A 12220-nucleotide genomic window follows, 5' to 3' on the forward strand; every position below is an offset into this window, starting at 1 on the left:
CCGTGTCCAAGCCTCTTCGGATCACATGAAGGGCTGTGAGCACGTGCCATGGGCCCGGGAAACACAGCAGCTGTTGCTGCAAGTGAAGCGTTGGGAACTTGTGGACAGTCCTGTGCATACACATGCGCTAAGGGTGTGTGGGTGACAGTCGCACGCCCAGGCTCTGGGGGACCGGTTTGGGAGAAGACGAGCGCATGCTCAGACTCCAGGGAGAGCGTGAGCATGCCCGGGCGCTGGGAGGGGGCGTGTTGAGGTGGGCGGATTCGGGCTTCCGCGAAGCAAGGTGCACAGGCTCGGGTTCTGACACCATACAGTGCTCATCTCTAGTCTGCGCATGCCCGGACTGTGAAGCGACTTCCCGCGACGGTTAAGGAGCAGTGGTTGCGGAGGGGCAGCGAACGAGATGCTGGTGTTGATGCTGGTGGCGACGGCGACCTTGCGGCTCTGCCCGCTGGCCCGAGCTCAGCCGCTGTGCCGGTGGGGCCGCCCTCCCGGGCTTGGGGTACTGCCAGAGGTCCGGGAGGGGGCTGGCTTTTCTGAGCGGAGGCCTGGGCAGAATCCAGGAAAAACGCTTCGCTCCTCAATCTCATTGAGACTTCCCAGTTTACTCTTCTAGAAATCGAACGTGATACCTCCCTTTCTCCTACCCAACCCATCAGGCCATCACCTCCTGTTGCCGCTTCAATTCCGAGTCCTTCAAGCCACTTCCACTGCCACTACCCTCGGCTGTGCCCTCCTGTCAATCCCCAACTCCGACAGCCAGAGGAATTATTGATAAACGAATCTCATCTCGTCACTCCCCTTCCCTGGTTCTCTGCGGCACCCAGAATAAAACCCAAGTTCCTTGCGCAGCCTGCATTTCCTCGCATGATCTGGCCCAGGCCCGTCCTGTGCATTTTCGGATGTTGAACAGCATCCCAGGCCTGCAGCCACTAGATGCCAGTATCTCCTTCCCCAGGCTTGACTATCAGAAATGTCTCTAGGCATTGCCAAGTGTACCCTGGGAGTTTGACAACCACAGATCTGGCCCCTGCCCACCCTTGAACCACTGCTCCAGCCACGCTGTCCTTTGAACTCGCCAAACTCGGTCCAGCTTTGGGGACGGGGAGACTTGGCGCCGCTACTCCCTATTCTTGGCACGCTTTGCTTCCAGGCTTCTCCCTCCATGGCTTATTTCTCATCAGTCAGATCCTGACTTCAATAGCATATTTCCTTGTTTAGGACCTCCTCCTCAACTGTTACCCTTCTGTTTCCCCTCTCCCCATAGCTGCTTTTTCCTACCAATCACTAACTTCTGTTATTTTTTTCTTTTGACAATTTTTCTTTCTTGTCTGTTGCTGCCACTAGAATATTAGCCTATGAGGGGGTAGAATGTTTATCTTATTCACGCCTTACCTAGAATATTTTTAGATTTTCATAAACGTAGGTGGAGACTAGGCAAGGTGCCATGGGGGCTAGACAGATGCTAAAGCCTAGTTCCTGTCTTCAGGGAGCTCCTGCCTGGAATGAGCTGTCACATGTAGCAGGGTCCTGTTTACTGATGAAATAGTGCTTTTGATGCATGGGCTCGTTTAATCTTTACAACAAGGTTCACAGAATAGTAGTGATTCCTTTACCTTATATTATAGACATGAAAACAGACCCAGTAAAATTAAAAACACATAACTAGTCAGTGGGGGGAGTAGGGTTTTCCAGTAAGGTTTACTAGGAGGACTTGTCTCAAAGTCTGAAAAGATTGGTTATACCTAATTCTCCCATGTCTCCATATGGGTTCTCAAAGTGTGGTCCTGGACCAGCAGCAACAGCATCACCTGGGAATTTGTTAGCACTGCAATTCCATGAATCAGAGACTCAGGTGGGGCCCAGCCCTCTTCAGTTTATCCAACCCTCCAGGTAATTCTGGTGCACATCCAAGACAGAACAGGTTGTGTAAACTATACCAATATTCTCCCAGCCAGCAATGCCCCCCTCCAAAAACAAAGAGAAAGAAAAAGAAAACCTTGGAGTAGAAATTCCTACTCTTCCTAATCTGAGGTCTGCAAATGAGCCCTTGGGAATTATATTTTTGCATATGCATATGTCTGTTTGTGGGAGAGGAGGGCCCCCAGTTGCATCAGATTTTTCAGGAGCTCCCATAACCCTAAAAGCATCAAGAACAGGCACTTAAGAGTTAACCCAGAGGCAGCCTGGTCAGGGTCATGCTGAATACTCAATAGACATTGACAGATGGTCTCTCATGTCGCTTAACTCTAGTATTCACACGGTGAGAACCGGAAAGATGTTTCAAGTTGGACAGCAAACTCAAGGGGTATGTGGCTCCATATTTAACATTCATTTTACACGTTTCATCACTGGATCAGAGCATGTCCCAGTATTTGGGGGTGCCAGTGGTATATCAGGCATAGAACACTGGCTAATCCTTAACATTGCCCTTTGAAGTAAGGGATTTATCTTCCCATTCCATTAAAGAAGTAGTTGAGAGAGATCAAGTAACCTGGACAAAGCCAGGAGATAGAAGTGGATTTAGAACTCAGATCACCAGTGTCCTATTTGATAAGAGATTTTAAATCCGCAGTAACATAGGACGCAAACTGTTACTTTGTTTACATGACAGTGCAACAGGAAACCCCACGTGTGCCTAAAATGCATGAAGAAAAAAAGATTTCACCAGTTAAATGTGTTTCCTATTGACACTTCAGAATAGGTGTCAGCATCTCTAAATAACCTCCAAGTAATTGGTTTCTATCATGTTAACTTGACGATTCTTTGTCCTCTAGCTTCTCTTTCTAATAACTAACATCTGTAAATAAACAATAATGTACATGGAAGGAGATGTGATATGAATTATTATCCTGGAATTTTTTTTCACTATTTTAACATGATAGATTCACAACAAGTTGCAAAAATAGTTTAGAGATGTTCCAGGTACCCCTTTACTCAGTGGTGACATCTGACATGACCAGAGTATAATATCAAAACAGAAAAAGGACACTGATACACTCCACCTGCCTAATTCAGATTTCACCTTTACATTTCCTGTGTTGCACATTAGGACAGTGTTTTTTATCAGGTGTTTATTATTATTATTGATATTAAACTTTTGTGACTGTCTCTCTAGGACCACCTGTATTTTTCACCTGCTGCAACACGTTTGATTAAACACCCTTGCAAGAAAAGCATAGCCCTGTATCTAGGGTAAGTGACCATCTTGTGAATTGTTACCTTCCTTTTTTATTATAATGTTAGATTTGCCCTCATTGACTCATTCAACAAACAGTAAGGAAGATGGCTCTGTCCTATGTTGCTAGTTGCTGGCCTGCAGGGAGTCCACAGTTGGGGTGGGGGTGAGAGGAGAGAGATGAAGAGACCAGCAAGTCACCAAAATAATTAAGTATACTCTCGTACCACCTGTCACAGATGCTTGATATAAGCACTCATGGGGGTGCCCAAGGAGAAAATGCCCAGGAAGTTTCCCCTGGGGAATTGATGCCCAAACTGGGTTTTAAAGGATGAATAGGAGTTCACCATGGGGCAAGAGGGAACGAAATATGAATGGGCTTAGAGCAGAGCATTCAAAGGGATGGAGATGCCATGCCCAGCTTGCACTGGGGCTTGTCAGGATGCAAGGGTACAAAACCAGGTATGTAATCATACCAAGATGTTTACCCCTCGTCCTAAAGGCAGTGGAGGATTTGGGGCCACACAATGTGTTCAGGAGGATTTCCAAAAGCAAAGGCCAAGAAAACAAAAAAACACAGCATAAAAAAGCCTGAATTGAAGGAAAGGCCCCATAAAGGAGAAGTCCACAGGACTTGTTGACTCATGGGGTATGTGGAACTGAGGTGAGCAAGTGGTTTAAGATGGCTCTCAAGTTTCTGGTGGAAAGATTGCGGAGAGGGGTGGCGACCCCTGATGGCATGCTGTCTGCGGGATGTGGAGGACACATAAGGCTGGAGATGGGAACAGAAGGTCAAATCCACGTGTGTGGTAGTTCCGGCTGCAGGCATGGCTGCCGTCACCCAGGCATCACATGTTCAGTGGCCAGAGGCTCTGGGGAATATTGACTTTATGGCAGGTCGAAGAAGAGAAAGAGACGGAAAGCAGGAGACCTAGAAGCCGAGGGAGGCAGGATAACAGAGGAGGTCTGTCACGGAGAAGCCACAGCACAGGGGCAGATGAGCAGCCCCTAGACTCACAGCAGCCCAGCTCCAGGTTGAGCTGTTGTTCAGCATCTTAGCTGTAGAGGGCAGTGTCACTGGCCCTCATATGTGGGATCCGAAGTGGGTGGGTGACAGTCGCACGCCCAGGCTCTGGGGGACCGGTTTGGGAGAAGACGAGCGCATGCTCAGACTCCAGGGAGAGCGTGAGCATGCCCGGGCGCTGGGAGGGGGCGTGTTGAGGTGGGCGGATTCGGGCTTCCGCGAAGCAAGGTGCACAGGCTCGGGTTCTGACACCATACAGTGCTCATCTCTAGTCTGCGCATGCCCGGACTGTGAAGCGACTTCCCGCGACGGTTAAGGAGCAGTGGTTGCGGAGGGGCAGCGAACGAGATGCTGGTGTTGATGCTGGTGGCGACGGCGACCTTGCGGCTCTGCCCGCTGGCCCGAGCTCAGCCGCTGTGCCGGTGGGGCCGCCCTCCCGGGCTTGGGGTACTGCCAGAGGTCCGGGAGGGGGCTGGCTTTTCTGAGCGGAGGCCTGGGCAGAATCCAGGAAAAACGCTTCGCTCCTCAATCTCATTGAGACTTCCCAGTTTACTCTTCTAGAAATCGAACGTGATACCTCCCTTTCTCCTACCCAACCCATCAGGCCATCACCTCCTGTTGCCGCTTCAATTCCGAGTCCTTCAAGCCACTTCCACTGCCACTACCCTCGGCTGTGCCCTCCTGTCAATCCCCAACTCCGACAGCCAGAGGAATTATTGATAAACGAATCTCATCTCGTCACTCCCCTTCCCTGGTTCTCTGCGGCACCCAGAATAAAACCCAAGTTCCTTGCGCAGCCTGCATTTCCTCGCATGATCTGGCCCAGGCCCGTCCTGTGCATTTTCGGATGTTGAACAGCATCCCAGGCCTGCAGCCACTAGATGCCAGTATCTCCTTCCCCAGGCTTGACTATCAGAAATGTCTCTAGGCATTGCCAAGTGTACCCTGGGAGTTTGACAACCACAGATCTGGCCCCTGCCCACCCTTGAACCACTGCTCCAGCCACGCTGTCCTTTGAACTCGCCAAACTCGGTCCAGCTTTGGGGACGGGGAGACTTGGCGCCGCTACTCCCTATTCTTGGCACGCTTTGCTTCCAGGCTTCTCCCTCCATGGCTTATTTCTCATCAGTCAGATCCTGACTTCAATAGCATATTTCCTTGTTTAGGACCTCCTCCTCAACTGTTACCCTTCTGTTTCCCCTCTCCCCATAGCTGCTTTTTCCTACCAATCACTAACTTCTGTTATTTTTTTCTTTTGACAATTTTTCTTTCTTGTCTGTTGCTGCCACTAGAATATTAGCCTATGAGGGGGTAGAATGTTTATCTTATTCACGCCTTACCTAGAATATTTTTAGATTTTCATAAACGTAGGTGGAGACTAGGCAAGGTGCCATGGGGGCTAGACAGATGCTAAAGCCTAGTTCCTGTCTTCAGGGAGCTCCTGCCTGGAGTGAGCTGTCACATGTAGCAGGGTCCTGTTTACTGATGAAATAGTGCTTTTGATGCATGGGCTCGTTTAATCTTTACAACAAGGTTCACAGAATAGTAGTGATTCCTTTANTCTTAGTTGTGGAGGGCAGTGTCACTGGCCCTCATGTGGGATCCAAACCAGGGCCCTGTTGCTCAGAGCTGGCATCCCAAGCCAGCTCTTAACTAACGCACCACTCGGCCGGCCTTCAGTCACCATTTTCAACTATTGATAGTTGCGGAGGGGCGCAGCCCACCATTCCATGTGGGAATCGAACTGGCAACCTTATTACGAGCACAACGCTCTAACCAACTGAGCCAGTCGGCTGCCCCCACAACACATTTAAATGGTATCCTGATGCCCAGAACACACTGGAGTCAGGGAGGGTCTGACTCCAAGGGTGTCCAGAAACAAGAGATTCTAATGCTTAACAAAATTATTAGATAGCACTTTTTGCCTATCATGTGGGTGAGGATGGGGGCCAACAAGCATGAGGCTAAGTGGGTCCCCCTTCTGTGGAAAAACAGTTTGTCAGAATCTGTCAAAATGTTCAACACATATTCTTGGACATGATCCCATTTCTAGGAAGTTAACCAAACTTTATGTTCCTAGCACATGCCCATCCTGAGACTTTTGTCCCAGCTGATCCCTCTTCCTGGAGTGTCCTTTCGTCTTGCAGTCAAGGGGAAGAACATTCCAGGCAGCAGGGATAGCACATGCAAAGGCCCTGAGAGAGGACCTGACTTGATTGTTGGAGGGATGGTTCAAGCGCAATGATTAAGTGCAGAAAGTGAAGGGAGATTTCAACAGTGTCACATCATGTGGGGTTTTGTAAACCATGGTGATGAATTTGAATTCCAGTTTAATTCTAGTGGGATGCCACCAGAGATTAAGCAGGGGAGTGACTCCATATGACTTCACTTCTAAAAGGTCACTGTTGGGTGGAGAACAAAAAGCAGAAAGGTGATACAGCAGAGGACACAAGTGAGGGACTGAGGCTATAGTCCATCAAGAGACCAGGGAGGCTTTATTGGAGGGAGATATTGTTTCAAGAATGGTACTCAATATAAAGGTAGAAATAGCAAACAGAATTATATCACTCTACCTCAACTTTATATTGGAGGTCACAGCCAATGCAATATGACAAGAGAAAGAATGAAATATAGAACAATTGGAAAGAAAGAGACAACATTTGCCAAGTCCAAATGTATCAACTAACAGAAGTAACAACTGAGTGCAGCAAGATGGCCAAACACAAGATAGATGTTAAAAACATCAACAGCTCACACCTGAAGCTAATATAATATTGTGTTAGCTATATTTTAATAAAAGCCTTTTAAAAATCAACAGCTCTCTTATAAACCAGTTATGACCACTTAGAAGAGGCAATTATGAAAAATACCATTCACCATGGCAATAAAAATGTTAAAATACATGGAAGTTAACTCAGCAATTCCTCTCTGTCTAAAACCATAGCACTTTTCTGGAGTGGGTGGGAAAAGACCTGGAAATACCACGTTCATGGATGGCCTTTCACTTCTTAAAAGTTTTCTGCATGAAGAAAAAAATTGTTTCTTTCTTACATACACGTTCTTGATCTTAAATCCTTTACTTTAGTGAGATTAGAGCCACCTAAATGACAAAACTGAAGTTCATCCTGAGTAAGGTAGGCTGTCACTTAATGGGCATTTTATACAATATTGTATTTGACATGGTCACACTTTTATAATAATGTTATTTCAAGACGCCAAATACCCAGGCTATAGAAATTTACTCATGTAAAAAGATGATAGATAGATAGATAGATAGATAGATAGATAGATAGATAGATAGATAGAAGCTAAATAGTTCCTTGTTAAAAAAGGAATTCTGTTTGAATGGGATGTTTCTTAGAGTGCCCACCATTGTGTTTTTTCTTGTGTGAAATTATCCTAATTTAATTCTTTTATTGTTTATTTCAGAAAACAACTTTTTTTCACGAGAAATAACTTTGAGAGTAGTCTCCTTCCATTTTCCATCCCCACTTCAATGCAGGTAGTTATTTTACGGAACAATCTGAAGGATGCTTGAAATACGTGATACTCAGAGAAGATGGAGTTTGGAAATATCACACTAGTCTGTTTTGTTAGTTTGGGGTTTTATTTCACAAAATGTGCCCCTTAAAGACATTGAGAGCAATTTCTAGGCCAAAAGGAGGGTTGATTCCATTCTGCCCTTACTACCAAAATGAAGTTTTTTTCCCCTTTTGAAAAGGAAGCAGAATTGTTGCCAGTGCTCCCTACGATTGGTTGTGTGTTATGAATAGATAGATGATATGCATTAATTTCCAGGCCTCCCTAAATTGTACTAAAGAACAGAGAAACCTTTACCCTCTCGGAAACTATCTTGAGAAATTTTACCAGTAAGACCTATACTAAAAAGGTGTTGCCATCAATTAGGATCCGAATATTACTCTTAGAAGCAACAGTTAAGCTCATCATTTATCTTCAGGCTTTATCCTCAAAGAAAGTTTTGATGAAGGAGAAGGAGATAGAGGGAATTTCAGTGTCTAAAAGCATCCAACATGAATTTCAACCTTCCAGTTTTGGTTTCAGCAGACCCCAAGATACATATAGTCCCCAATATCTAGGAAGCAAACACCTCCTTCTCACACAAACTTATCTTGGATGTGTGTGTAGATGTATTGCTTCCCGAATCGATGTCTGAAAAGATGAACTTATTGATGTCATATATGTCATTATTTGTAGGTTGGCATACCAGAAGTAACATCAGCACATTTTGCCGGTTCAGTATTGCTGTTAGTAGTGAATCGAAAAGTCTATATTTATGATTATGAAGCCGGTACCTGGAATGCATCTATGGGTATACATTTTTGTTTTGTTTTGATTTTTATTTTGTTTGAGTTCAGCTAATATGAGTGAAAAGGTTATTAATTTTGGAAGTACAAACCATACCATTGCTTGGAAGTCCACCCCTGAATGTTACCTTGCCCTTTAAAATTCTAACGAAAGTTGGCCTGAACCCCCATCCCACTAGGTGGGAACCTAGTGTTTCCATTGGGGATTGTACTTACAAGCCAGAACAAGCTGCTCTGGGCAAGAATAAGTCCTAGATGCTTGGTGACAAGGTTGGGGTGATGAGAATATTCAGTCTGATGTACTTCATATTAGGGACAGGGAACAGCAGAGAAGACAAGGTTGATGGAGAGAGAAGAGAACCCTAAGGTAGGAGGCAAGGAGCTAGGGTCCAGAATGAAGACAGGGCAATGTTGTTCTTTAGAGAAAAAGAGGGACGACCTTCTCTTTTTCAGAAAAAGGGAAAGAGAAAGAGAGAACTCAGGTACTCACCATGGTCAACCCCTGCCTCAGCACTGCTGACATTTGGGACTGGATCACTCTCTGTGGGGTCCATCCTGGGCACTGTGGGGTGTTGAGCAGCATCCCTGGCCTCCACCATGCCAGGAGCACCACACTAAGTGATGACAACAAAAATGTCCCCAAACATCACCCAGTGTCCAAATCCCCTCAGGGGAGAACCCCTGGGTTGGTAGATCACCATTTGGCAATTCATTATTCTTTTGCTTCACTTATATTAGTTTTGGGAACAGATGTGGGCCCCCCAAGATGGCGCCCTGCCCCAGTCAACATGGGGCCTGCCACCTGCTTGCTAAACACTGGCGAATAAAGCCCCGAGGGAGACAGTGGAGCACAGCAGAAGGGTCACGCTGTGGCTCGGCCTCTGTCTTACTTTTCATTATGGTGTTCCAGTTTGACTGTCAATGAGGTGATTGGGTGAACCTGAGTAAATTGATACTCCGAATGTTCCAAGCCCCATTGGACAGTTGTAGATACTGTACATAAATGGGCCCCTGGAGAATGTCCGCAATCCAGGTAAAGCTGAGCTGCCAGGGGCCAGTTTTGGGACCATCTTATCAGTTTGTCACATCTGAACCCAAGACACATCTGCCTTCAAAACATCAGCGGACCAACTCTTTACAGAACTTCCCACCCACAAACTGCCTAAAAGCCCTCTGCCTTCCTCTCCCTCCCTCCAAAATTCACCCACCCTGGCTCTGCCTTCACTGCCCATCCTCTCGAACCCCCCTCCTGACCTTCCAGTTCAGTTACTTTCTCTCTCACAATTCATGGCTCTTTTTCACTTTTAGAGGAGAGGGGGCATGAAATTCACATAAAACTCCCCAGTTTAACCATCTTCAAGTATACAATTCGATGTCATTTAGTATATTCACAATGTTGTGCAAACATCACCCCTGTCAGGGCCGGCCGAGTGGCTCAGTTGGTTAAGAGCTCGCTCAAGAGTTTGAGCTCTGAGCAACAACAGTTCGAGTCCAGCCCGAGCTGAGCAGCCACTGAGCTGCCAACAGGTGGCAGGATGGCTCAGCTAAAACAACAACAACAACAACAACAAAAACATCACCCCTGTCGAGTTCCAAAGCATTTTCATCAGCCCAAAAAGAAACCCTGCACTCATTAAGCAGTCACCCCCTCATCCCCGTTCCCCAGCCACTGGCAACAGCTAACCCATTCTCTGTCACTGTGGACTTGCCTGTTCTGGACGTTTCATGTAAATGGAACCACACACTGTGTGTGGCCTGTGTGTCTGGCTTCTCTCAGCACCATGTGTTCAAGATCCATCCACATTGTAGCGAGTGTCAGTGCTTTCCTCTTTTTCATGGCCGAGCAATATTCCAGTGTGTGGTTGGGCTATGTTTGTCTATCCATTCATCAGCTGATGGATGTTTGTAGTGTTTCTTCCTTTTGGCCATTGTGAATCATGCTGCTGTGAACATTTGTGTATGAGTTTTGTGTGGACATATGTTTTCATTTCTCTTGGGTAGATACCTACGAGTGGAATTGCTGGGTCATGTGAAACCATATTTAACTTATTGAGGAACCATCAGGGCCCCTTGTGATACAAGTCAATCTAGTCTCCATCCTGCCTCTTCTCTCCATCAATTTCTTTAATAGCATCCAAAGCGCTAATTCCCCATCCCCTTCCCCCAGCCCCTGGCACCACCATCTACTTCTTGTCTCAGGATTTGACTCCTCTGGGGACCGCATATAAGGGGAATTACACAGTGTTTGTCGTCCTGTGATTGGCTTACTTCACTGAACCTAATGTCCTCAAGGTTCATCCATGTTGTAAGCAGGTGTCAGAATTTCCTTCCTTTTAAAGGCTGAGTAAAACTCCATTGTCTGGATGGACCACACTGTGTTTATAGTCATCTGCTGATGGACACTTGGGTTGCTTCCCTGTTTTAGCATTGTGAATAATGCTGGTTTGAACACGCATGTACAACTATCTCCTTAAGTCCTTGCTTTTATTCATTCATTCATTCATTCATTTTTGGTATATACCCAGAAGTGGAATTGCTGGCAACCTGATTCCTGGTGACCCTATGAATGAGTGACGTCCACAGCGTCCTGTCCTCACAGCCCTGCTCAGCTCCTGTAGACTCATGTCTGTGGCTTCTTTTATGGAGTCATCCATCTCATATTTGGTCTCCCTCTTTCCCTGCTGTCTTCCATTTTCCCCAGCATTATTGTGTTTCCCAAAGAACCCTGCCTTCTCACGCTCTGCATGAAGTAGGACAGCTTCAGTTTTGTCATTTTAGCCTCCAGTGATATTTCAGGCTTAATTTGCTCTAGGACCCACTTGTTCATCTTTCTGGTGGTCCAGGGTATGCATAGAGCTCTCCTCCCACACCACATTTCAAATGAATTGATTTTTTCCTATGAGCCTTCTTCACTGTCCAGCTTTCACATCGGTACATAATAACTGGGAATATGAGTGTGTGGATGGTCTTAACCTTGGTCTCTAATGACACACCTTTGCTCCTGGAGATCTTTCCTAATTCTTCCATTGCTGCCCTTCCAAGCATCAGCCTTCTCTTGATTTCTGGGCTGCCGTCTCCATTTGAATGGACAACTGAACGAGGTCATCTTTAACAGTGCTGATACGCTCACTGTCTGTGTCTAAGCAACACATGTCCTCTTTGGTCACGGTGTGGCCATTCTGTTTTCATTTCTTCGAGGAGCCTTCAGTGTTGCCACACCTGTATCACTGTCCGTTCCCACCAACAGTGTAGAAGGGGTACAGTTGCTTCACATTCTCATCAACTCTCGTTGCTTCCTGTTTCTCACAACCTAATGAGTGTGAGGTTTTGCTTTGCATTTCCTTGATGATTAGTGATGTCCAGCATTTTTTTGTGTGCTTCTTGGGCACATGTATATTTTCTTCTGAGCCAAAGTTTCTGCATTTAAAATGGAATCAAAGGATGCCTCACTAAGAGAAGGGAGCCCTTCCTGCAATTTTGGCACAGTCCTGAAAGAGTGTCCACAAAAACCAGTGGCCCTCAACTGGGGACATTTCTGCCCCCGAGAGGACACTTGGCAATGTCTGGAGATATTTTTTGTTGTCAAGACTGGAGGAGGCCGGGGTGGCAGATTAACTCAGTTGGTTAGAGTGCAGGCTCATAACACCAAGGTTGCCGATTTGATCCCCACATAGGTCACTGCGCTGTGCCCTC

The 12220-nt window shown here is 46.4% G+C and overlaps 1 protein-coding gene across 1 annotated transcript in view; it reads left to right on the top strand.

Annotated features, from left to right (window-relative positions):
* The first annotated feature begins 322 nt into the window (after positions 1 to 322).
* The window catches only part of CATSPERD (catsper channel auxiliary subunit delta), a 58802-nt gene continuing 46904 nt past the window's right edge, over positions 323 to 12220 (top strand). The window contains exons 1-5 of the mRNA XM_019653542.1: positions 323 to 477; positions 2254 to 2308; positions 3119 to 3195; positions 7632 to 7704; positions 8418 to 8532. Coding sequence (XP_019509087.1) covers positions 404 to 477; positions 2254 to 2308; positions 3119 to 3195; positions 7632 to 7704; positions 8418 to 8532 — 394 coding nt within the window. The 5' untranslated portion in view covers positions 323 to 403. The remainder of the gene's footprint in view (positions 478 to 2253; positions 2309 to 3118; positions 3196 to 7631; positions 7705 to 8417; positions 8533 to 12220) is intronic.

This window comes from Hipposideros armiger, unplaced genomic scaffold, assembly GCF_001890085.2.
Source record: "Hipposideros armiger isolate ML-2016 unplaced genomic scaffold, ASM189008v1 scaffold_202, whole genome shotgun sequence".
NCBI classification, from domain to species: domain Eukaryota; kingdom Metazoa; phylum Chordata; class Mammalia; order Chiroptera; family Hipposideridae; genus Hipposideros; species Hipposideros armiger.